The 22,417-nt window shown below is 41.7% G+C and overlaps 1 protein-coding gene across 1 annotated transcript in view; it reads right to left on the bottom strand.

The window, feature by feature from the left end:
* Positions 1-22,417, bottom strand: part of LRP1B (LDL receptor related protein 1B) — a 1,639,960-nt gene that overhangs the window by 193,536 nt on the left and 1,424,007 nt on the right. The window contains 3 exon segments of the mRNA XM_030210865.1: positions 2,285-2,508; positions 9,091-9,332; positions 18,904-19,023. Coding sequence (XP_030066725.1) covers positions 2,285-2,508; positions 9,091-9,332; positions 18,904-19,023 — 586 coding nt within the window.

The raw sequence follows: 22,417 nt of genomic DNA, 5'->3' as shown, positions 1-22,417 counted from the left end.
TTTTGAAAATGGCCTTCTCCCCGCCTCCGAATTTGGACGTTTTACAAAGACGTCCAAATTCCAACTTAGACGCTGCTTTTGAGAATGCCTCTCAATGTCAACTTGGATTTAGTCAAGGGAAATCTTGCCTCATCAATCTACTACATTTCTTTGAAAGGGTGAATAAACATGTTGAAGCGATTAATAAACATGTGGATAAAGGTGAGCCAGTCGACACTGTGTATCTGAATTTTCAAAAGGCATTTGGAAAAGTACCTATTAAAAGACTCCTGAGGAAATTAGAAAGTCATGGGATAGGAGGCAATGTCTTATTGTGAATTAATAACTGGATAAAAGATAGAAAATAGAGAGTAGGGTTAAATGGTCAGTATTCTCAATGGAGAAGGATAGGTACTGGGGTTCCTCAAGGGTCTGTGCTGGGACCGCTGCTTTGTAACATATTTATCTAGAGATGGGAATAACTATTGAGGTAATTACATTTGCTAATGACATAAAGTTATAGTGAGCAAGTGCAAAGTGATGCATTTAAGGAAAAGGAACCCAAACTATAGCTACATGATGCAAGGTTCCAATGGGGAGTCACTGCCCAGGGATAGGATCTAGGTGTCATCATTGATGATACGTTCAAACCCTCTGTTCAGTGTGCAGTGGTGGCTAAGAAAGCAAATAGAATGTTAGGAATTATTAGGAAAGGAATGGAAACTAAAAATGAGAATGTTACAATGCCTTTGTATCGCTCCATGGTGTGACTGCACCTCAAACATTGTGTGCAATTCTGGTCACGGCATCTCAAAAAAGATATAAAGGGGCATTTTTGATATAACATCTAAGTCCAACTTTGGACGTTTTGCTAAACATGTCCAAAATTCAAAACAGAAAAATGTGTATTTTGTTATTCAAAAATGGCTATTTGCTAGATGGTTTTGTGTTCTGTGCATTTATCTATTTGGTTAATTTTTGAAAAAAAAAGTATCCAAGTGAAAAACTCACAAAATGAAGCCATTGGGATGTAGGAGGAGCCAGAATTCTTAGTAGACTGTCCACACAAGACATCCCAGGAGAGCAATGGGGCACCCTAGGGGGCACTGCAGTGGACTTCAAAATAAATGGTCCCAGATACAAATATCACCATTATTCCCTTATCTTGTCTGATGAGGCCCCCATAGCCCACCCAGAACCTACTACCCCTAACTGTACACCACAACAATAGCCCTTATGGGTTAAGGGGACACCTATATTTTGGTACAGTGGGTTTCTGGTGAGTTTTGGAGGGCTCACAGTTTCCACCAAAAGTATAACAGGTAGGGGGAGGTATGGGCCTAAGTCCACCTGTCTGCAGTGCACTGTACTCACCACTAGACTACTCCAGGGACCTGCATGCTACTCTAATGGACCTGAGTATAACATCTGAGGCTGGCATAGAAGCTGTAAGTAATGTTTTAAATCACATTTTTGGGGGCAGGGGGATTAGTGACCACTGAGGGAGTAAAGGGGGGTCATCCCTAATTCCCTCCAGTGGTTATTTGGTCATTTACGACACTTTGTTGTGGCTTATTCATTAATAAAACAGGTCTAGACCAAAACATCCAACTTATAGCCCTGGATGTTTTGTTGTGTTCCATTATGTCAGAAAAAAATGTTAGGGATGCCCAGATCCCACCCTTAACACACCCTGACATGCCCCCTTGTGATTTGAATGCACTTCTGATGGATTTCCTAAAAAAACGCCTAAACATTGGTTTCAAAAATACCAATGTGGACATTTTTGTGAGAAAAACATCCAAATGCAGATTTATGACACTTTTTTGATATTTTTTTCTCTTTTAAAAATGAGCCCCATACTTGAATTAGAAAAAATACAGAGAAGGGCTACAAAAAATGATAACAAACCATAGAAAATACGTGTTCACTCAACATGTAATTAAACTCTGGAATTCATTGCCAGAGAATGTGGTTAAAGGAGTTAGCTTAGCAGAATTTTAAAAAGATTTGGATAATTTCCTAAAAGTAAAGTCCATAAGTCTCTATTAAGATGGACTTGGGAAAATCCACTGCTTATTTCTAGGATAAGTAGCATGAAATCCATTTTACTCTTTTGGGTTCTTGCCAGGTATTTGTGACCTGGATTAGCAACTGTTGGAAACAGGGTACTGGGCTTGATAGACCTTCAGTCTGTCCAAGTATGGCAATGCTTATGTTCTTATGAGCTAACAGAATAGTATACTTCAGCAAATGTAGCCTTAAATAAGCATTCAGCATGATAGAATAACTATATTTAGCTTACCCTCTTTTTGGATCCACAGCAATAGCATATGGTTCTCCAGCCATGTTGGTTAGCAGTCTTGTACAGTTTGGCCCTTTCAACTGTCCTACATTAACAGAATATCTTAAACTAGTCCAGTGAGTTGTATAGTAACTGAACCAATGCATCCTAGAATGATCAGTCCAGTATATGTTTTCAGCAATCCAATCAACAGCAATATCCCTTGGTCTTTTGAATTCAGGACACTAGAAAAAATGTCAACAATTAGAAAAATGAAACTTAACTATGCACAGCTTTATAGTCATATAAACATAAAGAAATGTGAAAAGTCCAATAAGTGATATATGGTTAACAAGTTGTAAAATGTAATATAGTGACTGGAAGGAGCTTCATATGTATAGGAATACCACCAATTGCACATTGAGGTACCACAATAGAATTTAGGGGTATGTTCACTAAAGTACAATAAGCTTTTATACTTACTATACCTTTTTATGTTTATTGACATTTCAAATAGAATAAAAATCAAGCAAAAGGGAATGATTGTACAGTAAAGTGCAATAGAAAGAAATATACAAAAACAGGAAATAAAATTAACAACAACTGCACTAAAGTCCACTGTAATGGGGAGAGGCCAAAAAGAATATTAGCAAGAAAAGTTATTATAGATATAGGGGCCAATATTCAAAGACGTTTAACTGGGCTGGAAAAGCTGCTACCCGGTTAGATCTCTCTGAGCTGACTGGCCACCAATATTCAGCGGTACTTAGTCGTTGAAAATTGTCTCTGACTGGCTATGTGCAAACTGGCTAGATTATGGGTGGTCCAGGGTAGTATTTGGGTGGAGCCATAAATTAGCCAGTTAGCAGCAATATTCAGTCCACTAACTGACTACGTAAGCCGATAAATTTAGGACAGCAAAAAGACTGTCCTAACTTTATCCACTGAGTTAACCAGACACCAGTCTGAATATCGGCCAGTGCCTAGTTAACTTCCGAATTGCTGCACTAACCTGGATATTAAATATTGGAAGCCAAGCATGCCCCAGCATTGAATATCCGGGGTTAATTCAGCACACAGCTGTGAGCGGCTTACAAACTGCTTATTTTTGTGGGCTGAATATTGGGCCCGTAATTTCAAAATATAAATAAAAAGAAAGCAGGTTGACTAGCTGTCATCTAAAGTATTACTATTACAGAACTTCCATATCAGCAGCCCAAGGAGGGGGGAAGAAGATTCAGGTATCAGTGGCTGGTTAGCAGCCAAAAATGGACAGGATTAGAACAAAATATTTTACAGATTTATACTTAACAATACACTTGCACGGGAATTTAAGAAACATAGTAACATAGTAACATAGTAGATGACGGCAGAAAAAGACCTGCACGGTCCATCCAGTCTGCCCAACAAGATAACTCATATTTGCTGCTTTTTGTGTATACCCTACTTTGATTTGTACCGGTGCTCTTCAGGGCACAGACCGTATAAGTCTGCCCCGCACTATCCCCGCCTCTCAACCACCAGCCCCACCTCCCAACCACCGGCTCTGGCACAGGCACAGACCGTATAAGTCTGCCCAGCACTATCCTCACCTCCCCACCACCAGCCCTGCCTCCCAACCACCGGCTCTGGCACAGACCGTACAAGTCTGTCCAGCACTATCCCCGCCTCCCAACCACCAGTCCCGCTTCCCACCACCGGTTCTGGCACAGACCGTATAAGTCTGCCCAGCCCTATCCCCGCCTCCCAACCACCAGCCCCGCCTCCCGATCTTGACTAAGCTCCTGAGGATCCATTCCTTCGGCACAGGATTCCCTTATGCTTATCCCACACATGTTTGAATTCTGTTACCGTTTTCATTTCCACCACTTCCCGCGGGAGGGCATTCCAAGCATCCACTACTCTCTCTGTGAAAAAATACTTCCTGACATTTTTCTTGAGTCTGCCCCCCTTCAATCTCATTTCATGTCCTCTCGTTCTACCACCTTCCCATCTCCGGAAAAGGTTCGTTTGCGGATTAATACCTTTCAAATATTTGAACGTCTGTATCATATCACCCCTGTTTTTCCTTTCCTCCAGAGTGTACATGTTTAGTTCAGCAAGTCTCTCCTCATACGTCTTGTAACGCAAATCCCATATCATTCTCGTAGCTTTTCTTTGCACCGCTTCAATTCTTTTTACATCCTTAACAAGATACGGCCTCCAAAACTGAAAACAATACTCCAGGTGGGGCCTCACCAACGACTTATACAGGGACATCAACACCCCCTTTCTTCTGCTGGTCACACCTCTCTTTATACAGCCTAACAACCTTCTGGCTACAGCCACCGCCTTGTCACACTGTTTCGTCGCCTTCAAATCCTCAGAAACTATCACCCCAAGATCCCTCTCTCCGCCCATACCTATCAGACTCTCCCCGCCTAACACATACGTCTCCCGTGGATTTCTACTTCCTAAGTGCATCACTTTGCATTTCTTCGCATTGAATTTTAAGAAAGAAAAGAGATCCCTACTGAAATACCCCAGAAGATAACAAAATAAAATTTCTCTATATTTTATGTGTCTCAAAAACATTCTGATCTTACAGTTCAAAAAAGTCTCACATCGTTTAAAAATTTTAATGCCTTGCCATATTTGCTTATTTTCTTATATATAATAAATAATATATATATTTCCACATTGGCATTATTCCTTCTATGGGGACAGCATAGCTAGGACTGTAAGAGTCAATTTAGGTGCAGTCATACTTCTAGTAATAGGAGTCCAGAGTAATTACTGTCTGAATGATTACCTTTCAGTTTATGCACCTACACCCCCCCCCCAAAAAAAAAAAAATAAACAACCAAATAAAACCCAGAACTTACTTGGAGGTGTTCCCTAGTGATGTAGTGGGCAAGGATAGTAGCAGTCCCTCACTCTCTGGCTCTGAGAATTGAAATGGCCATCATATAAGGAAATCCTCATATGAATTTAATGTTTAGCAAATGTTTGCCCTACTACTACTTAACATTTCTAGAGCGCTACTAGGGTTACGCAGCGCTGTACAATTTAACAAAGAGAGACAATCCCTGCTCAAAGAGCTTACAATCTAATAGACAAGTGAACGGTCAGTCCGATAGGGGCAGTCAAATTGGGGCAGTCTGGATTCACTGAACGGTAAGGGTTAGGTGCCGAACGCAGCATTGAAGAGGTGGGCTTTAAGCAAAGACTTGAAGACAGGCAGGGAGGGGGCTTAGCGTAAGGGCTCAGGAAGGTTGTTCCAAGCATAGGGTGAGGCGAGGCAGAATGAGCGGAGGCTTGTGCAGTAAGTGCAGAGTAGATTCTGACCGTGTCCCAAACAGTTTTCACATATGCAAAGAATGCATGGTAACTGCAAAACTTTACTGCACTTTAGTAAACAGGCACCTAAATATCATATATGTGAAAGACTCCAAAATGAGGCCTATGTAACCATGTGGAACTTTTTCCAGCTGTTGAATAAAATAACACTATGTTTCAAAATATTTAGAAACAGTTACTGGAATCTGCATGTTCAAAAATAAAGCAGCCCTGTTTTAGAAATGAAGCAAAAGTCAGAATTGAGACAACCAATTTCAGTAGTATTTTTGAACAGAATCTCCTGATGTAGAGCCTGTTCTAAAATACAGAGAAATGGATTTTTGCATCCATTTAAGAAAAATATAGAGAGACTTTCAGCGTGTTCAAAACCGGTGCATAACTGGTTATATTGTAAAATGACAACATAGCCGATTATCTTTGCTATCTTAGGGCCCTGTTTACTAAGTCGCGTTATAGGTGCGTTAACATTTTTAATGCGCGTTAACCATGTATGTGCGTTAACTGTGTACGCGCCTACAGTATCCCTATAGGCGCCTACACAGCGCACAGGGCCGTGCCTAGGGTCTCTGGTGCCCCCCTGCAGACTATCAGTTGGCAGCAGCGGCACCCCCCCCCCCCCCCGTGAAAATGATCGCTCACCACTTGCCACACTGACAGGAATTGTCAGCAATATTCTTAGAAAGAAATTGCTATACATTGCAAAATAAGATAGCAGATGTAAATTCTCAAAGTGGACATATTCCAAACACTAAAATGAAAATAAAATGATTTTTTTTCTACCTTAGTTGTCTGGTGACTTTCTTTTTCTGATCATGCTGGCCCAGTATCTGATTCTGCTGCTATCTGTCCTCTTAACTCCGTTTCCAGGGCTTCTTTTCCATTTATTTCTTTCCTTTCCTCCTTTCTTCTTCATTTCTGGTCCTCAGCTTCTGCCTATTTTCTTCATCCATGTGCAGTTTTTCTCCTCTCTTCCTTTTCCCTCATTTCATCTCCTTCATCTCTCTTCCCTCCCCTCTATGTCCAGCAATTTCTCCTCTCTCCCTGAGCCCTGCCCTCCCAATCCATGCCCATCCATGCTCCTCTGTCCCCTGCCCCCTCCATTCATCCCTTTCCAGCAATTTCCCTCTCTCCCTGAGCCCTGCCCTGCAATCCATATCCATCCATGCCCATCTGTCCCCTCCATTCATCCCTATCCAGCAATTCCCCTCTCTCCCTGAGGCCTGCCCTCCCAATCCATGCCCATCCATGCTCCTCTGTCGTCAGAAGATGGCGGAACACAGCGGGGAAGGCTAGAGACGTCGGGAGCGCCGCCTCCTTCCCTGACGCTGCGCTGCCGGAACCGCTGCCACGGAGGTAAATTTAAAAAGAAAAAAAAAAAGAAAAGGGATTTTGGGGGAGGGCGAGTGAGGTGAGCATGGTGCGGCGGCGCCCCCCAGAGGGAAGCGCCCCCCTGCCATGCTTACTTCGCTTACCGGGTTAGCACAGCCCTGACAGCGCACGCGCTAATTATAGGCATGTTAAAAATGCTAACGCGCCTTAGTAAACAGAGACCTTAGTAACGTGGAGGAGCATAATCGAATGTTGCCGGCCAAATAGGTCGCCAGCGATCTATTTTGGCGGTGGAGCAACAGCTGGCTGGAACCGTATTATCAAAAAGATGGCCGGCCATTTTTTTTTTCAATAATACGGTTTAGACCGGCCAAATGCCTTGGATGTCGCTGGGTTTGAGATGGCCGGTTTTGTTTTTCAGCGATAATGGAAAAAAATGTCGGCCATCTCCAACCTGGTGACATCCAAGGCATTTGGTTGTGGGAGGAGCCAGCATTTGTAGTGCACTTACATGCCAGGACACCAACTGGGCACCCTAGGGGTCAGTGTGGTGGACTTCAGAAACAGCTCCCACATGCATAGCTCCCTTACTGTGGGTGCTGAGCCCCCCCAAACCCCCTACCCACAAATGTGCACCCACTAAAAGTGCTCCAGGGACCTGCACACACTCAGACCTCTAGGACTTGTTGCTGCTGTATAACCTTAGCACAGCAGTTGACACCTGAAGACTAATGTCTTTGAAAAAGTGCTTTATTTGAATAAGCACCTTTACTCACAGTTAACTGCAGATCAGAGGTTGTGCCCCACTGGCAAACAGTCTCCCTGATACTGAGATTAGCAGTAGGTCTGAGCTGGCAGAATGCTGTACAATGCCCTGTTTCAGCAACATTCAAGGTAATAACGTTTTTTAACGTGGGTAACACATAAAAGGGATCTAAAACTGGCTTAGAAAAATGGCCACTACCTCATGGACTACTGGAAACAAAACAGGACACACTCTGACCCAGTTAGCAGGGGGAAAAGCACCATGGGAGTAGAGCCCAGTACCCTACACCCACCACAATGCATTACTGATGTGACTCTGCAGGGCACCTAACAGAAAAGGTGTCACACTCGCCCAAGAGCCACATCGCAATCACGGAAAGGCTGTCAGACAATACAACACATTCTGCTGTCATGGAGGTGGGTACGGGATTTGAGGCTGGCATACAGGCTGGCAAAAAAAGGTTTTCATTTTAACTTTTGTAGTATGGGAGGGGGTTGGTGACCACTGGGGGAGTAAGGGGAGGTCATCCCCCATTCCGTCTGGTGGTCATCTGGTCAGTTGGGGCACCTTTTTGAGACATAGTCATGAAAATAAAAGGACCAAGTAAACCCGGCCAAATACCACTTAACGCCGCTTTTTTTTTTCCATTATCGCCGAAAGCCGGCCATCTGGTAGCCACACCCATGCCTGCCCATGCCTCGCCTTCGCTTCGCCAGCGACACGCCCCCTTGAGCTTTCGCTGGTGAGGCGACAGGAAAGCGGCGATGCTGTTAAAAAGCCAGCTTTCGATTATACGCTTTTAGTCGCTTTTGTGAAATCGCCGACGATCTCCCAATTTGTGTTGGCAGATCACCGGCAAAAAGTTTTGATTATAAGGTGGATAATCAGTTATTATCCCAGTGCTGTCACAGTGACTGATATGCTTGCCAGTTTGGCATTTGGGGGGGGGGGGGGATAAAATCCACTGGAGGATTAATATAATCTCCCCCCATCCCTCCAGTGGTATGCTACTCAATAGCAGCTGTTTACCAAATCCTAAACATGCTTGGTAGTAAGTGTTACTCCCATTGTCAATCATTTTGGACATAGACGTTTAGTCCTTTTCTGAAATGGGGAATAAATGACTATAAACTTGCCATTCCCTCGTCTGCCAAAAACTTGCCCAGACCATTCCCCCTTTCTATTTGTACACACTTGGGTTTAATGCATGGATATCCTGGCTTTATAAAATGGGAACTTAGACGCTTATGCAAGATATACTCTTAAGGGCCAGTTTATGCAAATATGCAAATGAGAGTCAAAACAAATTTAAACGTTTTATTCAGCACGTCTACACAAAGAAAAGGGTGGTAAACCAGCTGCATGTCAGAATGTTTCAACTTAGTTTACTTACTATCAATCCACTATTAGTTTGCTTTTGTCTTCTTCCATCAAATGTTTTGTAGAAAATGCCTCCTGGGTTAAACTGAGTGCTCCAAACAATCATATTGCCTTGATAATACACATCCATCCCAGTTATCCTTGAGTTATGCTCTATATGGGAAATTTTCTGATGTCCATTACTGTAGTTGAATGGATATACAAAACCTAGGATATCTGTATCATTAGCAATGTAGAGAACTTGATCTTCAGAACCTGGAAAGTAAATATTTTAATTTTATATTTTAAATATTTTTTTCTCAATACAAAAATAATGACATTTAAATTGCAACAGATATCTATATGCATTACTGTTTTATACAAGAACTAGTAAAAAAGCCCCGTTTCTGATGCAAATGAAACGGGGGCTAGCAATGTTTTCTTCTGTGTGCATGTGGGAGTGTGTGTGTCCCTGCCCTCTGCCCTCTCTCCCCTCCCCCCTCTGAGTCCTTCACTGTTACAGAGCCAGCGATTTGATTTCGTGCTCTGCTGTTTTCCTTCACTGACTGTGTTACAGAGAGGGCGGGGCAGACACTCATAGGGAAAACAGATATCTCGCCCCCTTCACACTTCCGGCTGGAGGCTTCATAGAATGTTGGTTTTGCCTTTTATATAGAGAGATGAGTATAAGTATAGTGAAATACCACCCAGAAATGCCAGAAGATCAGCCCGCAAGTTCCTCCATTTGAACTTCCCCAGCTGTAAAGGAATTAAATACAAACAGGCATACGCTACTACCTTTGCATACAAAAGCACACAGATATGGAATGCACTACCCATGACCCTGAAAACCATGGACAACATAACCAGCTTTCGCAAATCTATGAAAACACATTTCTTCAACAAGGCATACAAAAATAATCCTTAATGAAACAAATCACTCCCTACACCACCCAAATGCTTTAAACACCCCTCACATAACCTTACCTAACACCTTCTAATTAATTATTCTTTTACCTCCAGCCTATTACCGAATGTATCTAAGATTATGTAATGACTAGTAAAAAAGCCCCGTTTCTGATGCAAATGAAACGGAGGCTAGCAAGGTTTTCTTCTGTGTGCATGTGGGAGTGTGTGTGTCCCTGCCCTCTCTCCCCTCCCCCCTCTGAGTCCTTCACTGTTACAGAGAGAGTGATTTGATTTCCTGCTTTGCTGTGTTTTCCTTCACTGTTTGTGTTACAGTGAGAGCGAGGGCGGGGCAGACACTCATGGGGAAACCGGATATCTCTGTCCCTGCTCCCTGCCCTCTCTCCCCTCCCCCCTCTGAGTCCTTCACTGTTACAGAGAGAGCAATTTGATTTCGTGCTTTGCTGTGTTTTCCTTCACTGTTTGTGTTACAGAGAGAGCGAGGGCGGGGCAGACACTCATGGGGAAACCATGAGTGGAGGCTTCATAGAACGTTGGTGGTGCCTTTTATATAGAGAGATATGTATTACTTTCTTAAAATCTAAAACTTATAAACATATGATAAGTATACTGGCATATTGAAAAAGAAACATGTATGTTCATGTGTGGGAAAATTTATAAAAGGGCATCAATGTGAACTGTCCAAAAAGTGTATTTTATGCTTTCTTCCTTTCTGTCTTTTTATAAAGTTCATGCAAGAGGCTGGAAACCTGAAGGCCCCAGTTCAAATCCCTTGGCAGCTCCTTTTAGTCCTGGGCAAGTCACTTAACCCTTCATGCCTCAGAAGAAGGTCATGGCAAACCACTCCAGTATCATGCAAGATAACTGTGTATGTGTGTGTTTGTGGGGATGGTCCCTTTATTGAAAAGTCACCAGGAGTCAATTCTTGGCTTGAAGGCACATCTAGAACTGAATGGGACCATCAGATATGCTCTCCTTCATTGTGCTCAGCAACTCACCATATCATTCATCAGACCCCAAAACATCATTTTTTGGTCTAGTTAAAAAAAAAAAGAAAAAAAAAAGTCTTTTGCAGGTAAAATCCTTGCTACTAATTGGGTTTCTGCCAGGTACTTGTAACCTGGATTGGCCATTGTTGGAAGCATCTAAAAATTCCTTACCATGGGGCACACTCATGTGTCCCGTGGTACTTGTGGGATCAGCATGCGCTACCCATGCACTAAAAAAATAAAATATATTTTTTAGCACTGGGGGCAGAGAGTGGGCATGTTCTGTGCTAATTGGTTAGTGAAGCTATATTGCCGCACACTAACCAATTAGCACGTGAGCCCTTACCACTTACAAAATAGGTGGCTGTAAGGGCTCATGTGCAAATGGTAAAAGTAGTGTGTGGCCACTGATGCTGAAAATAGAAAAATCAGCCATTTTACACCTGCAATAAAAATGGCTTTAGCACAATAAGGACATTTATTACCACAACTTAGTTAAAGGGTCCCAAAGTTTTGCTCACATTAAGAGCTGCTCAGTCTCCTAATCACATTCAAAATCAACCCCATTTTTAACTCAAAAAAGATAACTGAGAACACTAAAATTGTTTATTGCAGATGTAGTTATTGTCTGACCCTGTGCCAAGTTTCACGTGATTACTCCATTATGGGCAGCACATTTTTAGGTGGAAAACTGCTTCCTTGTTGGCCTTGTCTTTTCACAGTTTTACTTCCATGGATGAGCCAAGAAGAAAACAGTTTGCCACCTGCACATGTACTGGCCCTCATGATGCAGCAACTCAGAAATTTGGCACTGGGTCCAGCTATATCTACATCCTTAATGAGCGATTTCAGCTTTCTCAGGGGTCCTTTTACTAAGCTGTGGGAAAAAGTGGAACGCGCGCCTGGGCCCCCTTTTACCACAGCAGGTAAAATGAAAGGGTTTTTTTTTTGCTTGTTTGTTTTTATTTTAAAGAAAGAAATGGCCAGGTGGTAAGTTAAGCACTTGACATATGGCCATTTCCTGGGGGAGCCCTTATCACCTCCTATTTAGGAGGTGGTAAGGGCTCCCGCGATAACCCGGCAGTAACTAAGCAGTATACGGTGCTACGGTGCTGCCTGATTACTATTGAGTAAGCCCAAGCCCCCAGTGCTAAAAAAAAAAAAAAAATCAGAGTGCTGGAAAAGGCGCATCGCACACATCAGAACTACCACCGGGCTCCTGCAATAGGGACGATTTGCCACAAGCCATTGCTGCAGTATCCTTACTATAGCTTTGTAAAAGGACCCCCAAGTGTTTGGAAAGATAACTGTGAGTATACATATGCTTGTAGTATGTGTCAAAGGAAGAATTTTAAACGATGCAATAATTGACTCGGAAGCCAATGTTGTGCTACTGGGAGGGGGAAAACATGATCAAATTTGTGAGCTCCCTATTAGAAACTTGACTGCAATGTTCTGAATTAGCTTCAAGCAGGAGAACAGTAAATATGGAAGGCTTTTGTATATTGCATAACAGTAGCCAATCTTGAATATAACCAACAACAAATGTAGAAGAATATTTGGATCCACATGCAATGAAAAACAGTTTATTGACAATTCTGTAATGATTGATTTTACTATACAAATATCTGTGTTTCAGTGGTCAAAGCAGACTCAAATTAGACTCCAAGAATGCAGAGTTCTGGATGAAAAATATGAGGGATGATTGATAATTATTGAGGGGGGGGGGACTGAGAAAGGAAGCAGGGGTCTAGGTCTGTTTTGGTTCTGGAGATATTCAATATTAGTCTATCCTGCTTATAATCGAATGAGAAAAACGCCCAAGTTCCGACCTAAATCGGGAGATGGACGTTTATCTCACAAAAACGAATAACGTGGTATATTCGAAAGCCGAACTTGGACATTTTCAACTGCACTTCATCGCAAAAGCGTACAAAGTTGATGGGGGCGTGTCAGAGGCGTGGTGAAGGCAGGACTGGGGCATGGTTATCACCCGAACAGAGATGGGCACCTTTCGCCGATAATGGGAAAAAAGTATGCATTTGTAGCTAGAATTTAGGGCACTTTTCCTGGACCCTGTTTTTTCACGAATAAGGCCCCAAAAAGTGCCCTAAATGACCAGATTACCCCCAGAGGGAATCGGGGATGACCTCCCCTGACTCCACCAGTGGTCACTAACCCCCTCCCACCACAAAAAAATGATGTTTCACAACTTTTTATTTTCACCCTCAAATGTCATACCCACCTCCCTGGCAGCAGTATGCAGGTCCCTGGAGCAGTTGTTAGGGGGTGCATTGGACTTCAGGCAGGTGGACCCAAGCCCATCCCCCCCTACCTGTTACAATTGTGCTGCTTAATGCTTAGTCGTCCAAACCCACTGTACCCACATTTAGGTGCCCCCCTTCACCCCTTAGGGCTGTAGTAATGGTGTAGACTTGTGGGCAGTGGGTTTTGAGGGGGATTTGGGGGGCTCAACACACAAGGGAAGGGTGCTATGCACCTAGGAGCTCTTTAACTTTTTTTTTTTTTTTTTGCAAAAGTGCCCCCTAGGGTGCCCGGTTGGTGTCTTGGCATTTGAGGGGGACCAGTGCACTACGAATCCTGGCCCCTCCCACGAACAAATGCCTTGGATTTATTTGTTTTTGAGCTAGGCGCTTTCATTTTCCATTATCGCTGAAAAACAAAAACGCCCAGCTCACAAATTGTCGAATAAAACATGGACGTCTTTTTTTTTTTTTAAATACGGTTTGGTCCGCCCCTTCACGGACCCGTTCTCGGAGATAAACGCCCATGGAGATAGACGTTTTCGTTCGATTATGCCCCTCCACGTGTATCAAGCTCATTGGATACATTCAAGAATGCGAAGATCATAGGAATAGAGAGATTGAATCAGGGAAACTATGGGAGTAATAAAGATGTTAAGAAGAGTTAGAGTCAGTAAGCAGACCTGAGAAATTCCACCAACGTATGAAGAGTCCTAAAAAAGAAATATATCAGAACAATCCCTGAAAGAATGACCATAGAAATAGCTATTTTAGAATGGTTTCCCCTAATTCCAATATCATATAGATGATGTAAAAGAAAGGAATGTATTTATTTATTTTCAGTACTTGATACAACACAAGTGATCCCTGAGGCGACTTTGCAGTTTACAATTTCTGTTAAGGTACTTTGCACTGTCCCTAATAGGTTTACAGTCTAAGGGGGTCTTTTACTAAAGCTTAGTTCGAGTTATCTGCAGCAGGGCCCATTTTATTCCTATGGGCCCTGCTTATGATAACTTAAGCTAAGCTTTTGTAAAAGACCCCCTAAATTATTATTGTACCTGGGGCAATTGAGGGTTAAGTGACTTGCTCAGGGTCACACGGAGCTGAAGAGGGAACTGAACCTGGCTCCCCAGGATCTCAACTCATGCTCCAACATGTCAAATACTGCAGACAAATCAATTGTCACTAATATGACCATCAGGCCTGAGTTCACAGAAGTTCTGATACCATTTAAAATAGTGTTTAATAAGGACTCCACACTGTGACCTTTCCACAAACCAGCCTGACTGGAGTTCAAAGTCAGCATTTTATCTTAAAAAAAAAAGTAGTAGCTGGAGTAATACAATTATGTCTGCCAATTTGTAAGAGATCTACCTGTACAGGAAATGGTTTTCAAGGCCGACAATGCAGAGGAACTGAAAATTACATACACTGTCTCCATTATACGCAAATCCCTTTCGTGCATATTCATTGTGGATATCCTGAAAACATGACTGAAAAGTGGTACTCCAGGACCCGACTTGGGAAACACTGGAATATATCCCAGGGTACTGAAAGAACTCAAACAGCTGATCTGCTGTTAGTGATCTGTAACCTGTCATTAAAATCATTCATAGTAGCTGAAAATTGGAGGGTGGCCCATGTAATGCTGATTTTTAAAAAAAGGTTCTAGGGATGATGCGGGAAATTACAGACTGGTAAGCCTGACTTCAGTGCCAGGCAGGATAGTGGAAACTATTATAAAGAATAAAATTACAGAGCACATAAACAAACATGGTTTAATGGGACAGAGTCAGCAAGAGTTCAGCCAATGGAAGGTTTGCCATACCAATTTGCTTCATTTCTTTGAAGGTATGCATAAACATGTGGATAATGGTGAGCTAGTCAATGTAGTGTTTCTATATTTTCAGAAAGTTTTTGTCAAAGTTCCTCATGAGAGACTCTTGGGCAAATTAAAAAGTCATAGGATAGGAGGCAATGTCCTTCTACTACTACTACTACTACTACTTAACATTTCTAAAGTGCTACCAGGGTTACGCAGCGCTGTACAATTTTAACACAGAAGGACAATCCCTGCTCAAAGAGCTTACAATCTAATGGAGAATTGTAGAATCAGTCAAGTAGGGGTAGTCATTTTGGGGCATTCTCGATTACATGAAAGGTATAAAGGTATAAAGGTTAGGTTCTGAAAGCAATATTGAAGAGGTGGGCTTTGAGCAATGATTTGAAGATGGGTAAGGAGGGGGCTTGGCGTAGGGGTTCAGGAAGTTTATTCCATGCGTAAGATGATGCAAGGCAGAATGGGCGGAGCCTGGAATTGGCGGTGGTGGAGAAGGGTGTTGAGAGGAGGGATTTGTCCTGTGAGCGGAGGTTTTGGGCAGGAACATAAGGGGAGATGAGGGTAGAGAGGTAATAAGGTGCTGCAGACTGAGTGCATTTGTAGGTAAGAAGGAGAAGCTTGAACTGTATGCGGTATCTGATCGGAAGCCTGTGAAATGACTTGAGGAGAGGGGTGATATGAGTATATCGGTTCGAGTGGAATATAAGGCGTGCAGCGAAGTCCTGAACTGATTGAAGGGGGGATAGATGGTTAAGAGGGAGGCCAGTGAGGAGTAGGTTGCAATAGTCAAGGCGAGAGGTGATGAGAGTTCGAGTGGTGTGCTCAGAGAGGAAAGGGTGAATCTTGCTGATGTTAAAGAGGAAGAAGCGACAGGTCTTGGCTGTTTGTTGGATATGTGCAGAGAAGGAGAGGGAGGAGTCGAAGATGACTTCTGTGGATTAGGAGTTGGCTATTGGACAGAAAACAGAGGGTAGGGTTAAATGCCATTTTTCTCAAAGGAGGAGGGTAAATAGCGGAGTTCCACAGGGATCTGTACTGGGACCGGTGCTATTTAACATATTTATAAATGACCTGTAAATGGAACAACGAGTGAGGTGATTAAATTTGGAGATTACAAAACTGTTCAAAATTGTCAAAATGAATGCGGATTGTGAACAATTGCAGGAAGACCTTAGGAAATTGGAAGACTAAGCATTCAAATGTCAGATGAAATTTAATGTGGACAAATGCAAAGTGATGCACATTGGGAAGTATAATCTGAATCATAGATACCTGATGCTAGAGTCCACCATAGGAGTCAGAACTCAAGAAGAAATTCTAGGTGTCATTGTATACAGTATGCTGAATTCTGTCCAGTGTGCAGCGGTGGCCAAAAAAGCCAACAGGTTGCTAGGAATTATTAAGAAAGGGGATGCAAAATAAGACCAAGAATATTATAATGCCTCTGGGTAGCTCCATGGTGAGACCTCACCTTGAGTATTGTGTTCAATTCTGGTTGCCATATCTCAAAAAAGATATAGAGGAATTAGAAATGGTTCAAAGAAGAGCAACCAAGATGATAAAGGGGATGGAACTCCTTTTATATGTGGAAAGACTAAAGAGGTTAGGGCTCTTCAGCTTGGAAAACAGATGGCTGAGTGGGGATAGTATTGGGGTCTATACAATCGGGTAAAAATGAATCGATTTTTCACGCTTTCAAAAAGTACAAACACCAATAACATGTATAGAATGTTTGTACGTTTGGGAAGCTTGCCAGGTGCCCTTGGCCTGGATTGGCCGCTGTCGTGGACAGGATGCTGGGCTCGATGGACCCTTGGTCTTTTCCCAGTATGGCATTACTTATGTACTTATGTACCAGGGGACACTCAATGAAATTACATGGAAATACATTTAAAACAAACAGGAGGAAATACTTTTTTCACTCAAGAAATAGTGAAGCTCTGGAACTCACTGCCGGAGGATGTTGTAACAGCGGTTAGAGTATCCGGGTTTAAAAAAGGTTTGGACAATTTTCTGGAGGAAAAATCCATGGATTATTATTGAGATGGACATGGGAAAGCCACTGTTTGCCCCGTAAATTGGTATCATAGAAAGTTGCTACTAATTGGGTTTCTGCCAGGCACTTGTGACCTGGATTGGCCACTGTTGGAAACAGGATACTGGACTAAATGGACCATTGGTATGATCCATTATGGCTATTCTTATGTTGGTAACAGAAGGAAGGGTTAAAAAGAGACTGAAATTGGAGAGAGACCTATGGTCTTCTAAATTTTTTTTTCCAGTTAGGAAAATTAACTGCCTGTTTTCAGGCTAAAGGGACTAACCACAGAGCCTGCTGTAGCAGTTGAGTTGCTGGACCAGATGGGTCCACATGAGGTCATCCAGAATTTTGTGACCCTAGGGTACTGCTACAACTACAGCCTTTGAGGCATAAACCCCTAGATTCTGTATATCGTGATGAGATTTCACGTGGAAATCAAAGCATATTGCATAACAATGTGCATAACCTAATTAATTAACAAGCCAACACTGCCTCATCCTCTCATCTCAACATAACAAGTACAAACCCACCACCATAAACACCCTAGAACACACCCTCCCTACCTCAGACAGCCTAAAATTACTCGGCATCACAATCGACCGCACCCTTACTCTTGAGAACCAAGTAAACTCCGTAAAAAAGAAAATGTTCTACTCAATGTGGAAACTTAAATGAATAAAACCTTTCTATGCAAAAAGGAAACCTTTCAAAACCTAATACAATCAATGGTCCTAAGCCATGCAGATTACTGCAATGCTATCTATTCGGGATGTAAAGAACAACTTGCAAAAAAACTCCAGACCACCCAAAACACAGCTGCCAGGCTGATATTTGGTAAATCACGCTTCAAAAGTGCTAAACCCCTCCAAGAAAATCTGCACTGGCTCCCAAAGAATGTATCATCTTCAAAATCTGTATCTTTGTCCACAAAATTATCTACGGTGTAGTCCCAGGATACATGATAGACCTCATAGATCTACCAGCCAGAAATAGAAGTGGATCATCACATTCATACCTAAACTTACATTACCTAAATTGTAAAGGACTTAAATACAAAACAACTCACACATCCAGCTTCTCCTACGTAAGTGCACATCTATGGAATGGGCTCCCAAAAGCTGTAAAAACAATCCACAACCATCTAAACTTCAGAAAATCACAGAAAACCAATCGCCCCAACATAACTCCCAATACCCAACAACACAGCACAACCAATGATCGTAATGGACAATATACAATCTTCATCCCCTTTCGACCTTCAAGGTGCTTGACACACACCTACCTCATTCCACCACTATAACCTATATGTGTTATCTACCGACTGGTGAACGCCTTTACGGTATTATGTAAGCCACATTGAGCCTGCAAATAGGTGGGAAAATGTGGGGTACAAATGTAACAAATAAATAAATAAATAAGCAGCACTTATAATTGATAATTAACAAGCAATTATTGACACTAATTGGCATTAATTAGAATTTATGCGCAGACCTGTCAAGTTGTATTCTAAAATGTGCTGTGTGTAAATTCTAAGTCGTATGTTAGAAGTCATTTACTAAAATGTAATGCTTGGTAAGAACCATGGTGTCCGTAGGAATAAAATGGATCCTGCAGCAGATAACACACACTAAAGCTATTAGTAACTAACCCCTCACTCTCAAGCACCAAAGCGAAAACAAGTTAAAATACAGGATACATATAAAATTCAAAACAAATCAGTTAATACAGTTCGAATAAAAACCACATTTTTATTTTAACATGATTTTTTTCACTTTAAACTTACCTTTCGCTATGCATTGAGTATTTATTTCAATGTAATTTCTATCACAGGTACATTTGTATGATCCCTTCAAATTAGTGCAATGATGAGAGCAGATGCCTTGCACCAAACATTCATTGATATCTAGAAAACAACATACCACTATGTTAATTAACCTTATCAATCTCAGGGGCATTTTTAGTTTCTAATGCAGGCTCTGCGGGATTAGATATGTGAGTCTCCTTATTAACAATGGGAGCAGAACAATAAACTTCTTGTCCTAACACACTTTTGATCAGAAGTGAAATGTCATCTTCTACAGAGTGAGTCATTTTAGGGGTAAGTTTATGGAAGCATGGCATTTATGTGATTGGCAGCAGCCACAACCATGTAAAGGGGTGGGAAAAGGACCCCGCAACTTGACATTCATTTTTTACTTCAAGCAAATTCTCACACACATACAAGGGATATATATGTTAATGTAACAGTACATCTCTCAGGTTATTCAGCTTTTAAAACAGAAATCCCTTTAATATTCCTAACAAACCGCCCCCCCCCCCCATTTTATAAAGCCGCTGCCGGTGCAGTAACGCCAACACAGTGCATTAAAAGTGAATCAGCTGTGTCAACACTGCCGCGCGGCTTTGGTCTGGAATGACTATGGGGCCCTTTTACCAAGCTGCAGTAACAGTAGCACATGCTTACTGCAGCTTAAAATGGTGGGTACGTGATGACATCCAAGATGGCGACGAAGCAGGATGTGGATGGCGGTTGCTTATAGAAAACTCTTACAAAGTAACATATTTCTTATTAACAATGCCAAAAAGGAAGGGTAAGCCAAAGGGACCACCCCTACCGAAGCAAATTCCCTCCTTACCCAGACAACCGCCAATATCCTCATTTTTGGTATCGACCCCAATTTCGGGCACATCCGTTGACGGGTCTGGGAAGAGCCCCGTCCAGGAGAACGATCTTTTGCTCAGCCTGCTAGGACCTTTGACCCCGCCACCTCCGCAGTCTGACGGAGTTGCTGTGCCGAGGCCTGAAGGAGGAAACTCGAAGGGGTGGCGAACTCCATCGGAAGGAGCGGCATACGAAATACCATCAGAGCAGGCGGTGGGAGTCCAACGATTACCAGAAATGGCAACTGGGGACATCACGGAAGATTTGAATCAAGATGTAAATCTACAAGAATCTTTTCTTTGTGCTGTGGTGATTCATCCGTTAGTTAAGCCTAAAGAGGTGTTGTTGGAGTCTATATGGACAGCTTTAGAGTCTTTGCACAACGTTTGTAATGCCTTTATTTCAGTATCTTTAAATAATGCTTCTCAAATAAGAAATTTGAAAGAGAAGATGGAAGGTATTTCTTTGAAACAGACTAAACTTGAGACAGAAACTACTAAGATACTAGAGCAGCAAGCACAAATCTCTGGAGACCGGATGATACTAAATCGAAAGATAGAAAACTTAGAGAATTATTCAAGAAATTTTAATTTACGTTTGTTAAACTTTCCAAAAGATCAATTTACATCTCCAAGAGACATGTTTGTAAATTTTTTGAAAGAGGTTTATAAGTATTCAGACCAATCCCTCCCACCTTTGCAGAGAATATATTACTTGAAAGTAATGCCAAAATTACAACAAAATGTTTCTATTAACCAAGAAAAAACATCTGAATTACTTAACAGATTTTTTGGAACAGACGAAAGAAAATATTGAGTCTAGAGCTACTCTAATTGCTTCATTTGTATTTTTACAAGACAAAGAAGCTTTGCTGAGGCTTTACTTTAAAAATATTCATCCAGAATTTAAAGGTAGCAAGGTCTCAATATTTCCAGATATTTCGCGTTGGACGCAATAAAGAAGAAATACATTTCTAGAGATGAAACAAGATTCTTTGGCTATTAAGGCTAGCTTTCAATTGAGATTTCCTTGCAAGTGTTTATTGACTTTGAATGATAAAAGATATATTTTTTTTGACCCGGAACAATTACGTACTTTCCTTAATGCACAAGGCAATAAGGGTTAAGTTCCTTTAAGAAAAGGTTCTCTTATTAAAGGGTTACCTCCTGTTTAATTTTTAAGATGTATCATTCTTAATTTTCCAACTTCCATTGGTTTTCTAACCATCTTGAATCACTCATAATGTTTGTGGACTGTCAAACTAATATAATATTGTAACTTTGCTTCTTTATATAATTTCCTTTGATAAATGAAAAATGACTTATATTGGTATATCTTATCAAAGATGATATCTTTATATATAATGAAAATTAATAAACAAATTTAAACATAAAATGGTGGGTACGTAAGTACATAAGTATTGCCATACTGGGAAAGACCAAAGGTCCATCGAGCCCAGCATCCTGTTTCCAACAGTAGCCAATCCAGGTCACAAATACCCGGCAAGATCCCAAAAATGTACAAAACATTTTATACTGCTTAACCCAGAAATAGTGGATTTCCCCAAGTCCATTTAATAGTGGTCTATTTAGGAAGCCGTCCAAACCTTTTTAAAACTCGGCTAAGCTATCTGCATTTACCACTTTCTCTGGCAACAAATTCCAGAGTTTAATTACACATTGAGTGAAGAAAATTTTTCTCTGATTCGTTTTAAATTTACTATATTGTAGCTTCATCGCATGCCCCTTAGTCCTAGTATTTTTGGAAAGCGTGAACAGACGCCTCACATTTACCCGTTCAACTCCACTCATTATTTTATAGACCTCTATCATATCTCCCCTCAACCAACTTTTCTCCAAGCTGAAGAGCCCTAGCCGCTTTAGCCTTTCCTCATAGGGAAGTCGTCCCATCCCCTTTATCATTTTTGTCGCCCTTCTCTACACCTTTTCTAATTCCACTATATCTTTTTTGAGACGCAGCGACCAAAATTGTACACAATATTCGAGGTGCGGTCGCACCATGGAGCGATACAAAGGCATTATAACATCCACATTTTTGTTTTCCATTCCTTCCCTAATAATACCTAACATTCTATTTGCTTTCTTAGCCGCAACAGCACACTGAGCAGAAGGTTTCAATGTATCATCAATGACGACACCTAGATCCCTTTCTTGGTCCATGACTCCTAATGTGGAACCTTGCATGACATAGCTATAATTCGGGTTCCTCTTTCCCACATGCATCACTTTGCACTTGCTCACATTAAACGTCATCTGCCATTTATACCCCCAGTCTCCCAGTCTCGTAAGGTCCGCTTGTAATTTTTTACAATCCTCCCGCGATTTAATGACTTTGAATAACTTTGTGTCATCAGCAAATATAATTACCTCACTAGTTACTCCCATCTCTAGGTCATTTATAAATATGTTAAAAAGCAGTGGTCCTAGCACAGAGCCCTGGGGAACCCCACTAACTACCCCTCTCCATTGAGAATACTGACCATTTAACCCTACTCTCTGTTTTCTATCTTTTAACCAGTTTTTAATCCACAATAGAACACTACCTCCTTTCCCATGACTCTCCAGTTTCCTCTGGAGTCTTTCATGAGATACCATGGGGCATGCTGAGGCATCCA

The sequence above is a fragment of the Microcaecilia unicolor genome, chromosome 7 (genome assembly GCF_901765095.1).
Source record: "Microcaecilia unicolor chromosome 7, aMicUni1.1, whole genome shotgun sequence".
Classification (NCBI taxonomy): Eukaryota; Metazoa; Chordata; class Amphibia; order Gymnophiona; family Siphonopidae; genus Microcaecilia; species Microcaecilia unicolor.
The sequence above is the reverse complement of the archived record's forward strand: the minus strand, read 5'-3'. Positions and strand labels throughout refer to the sequence as shown.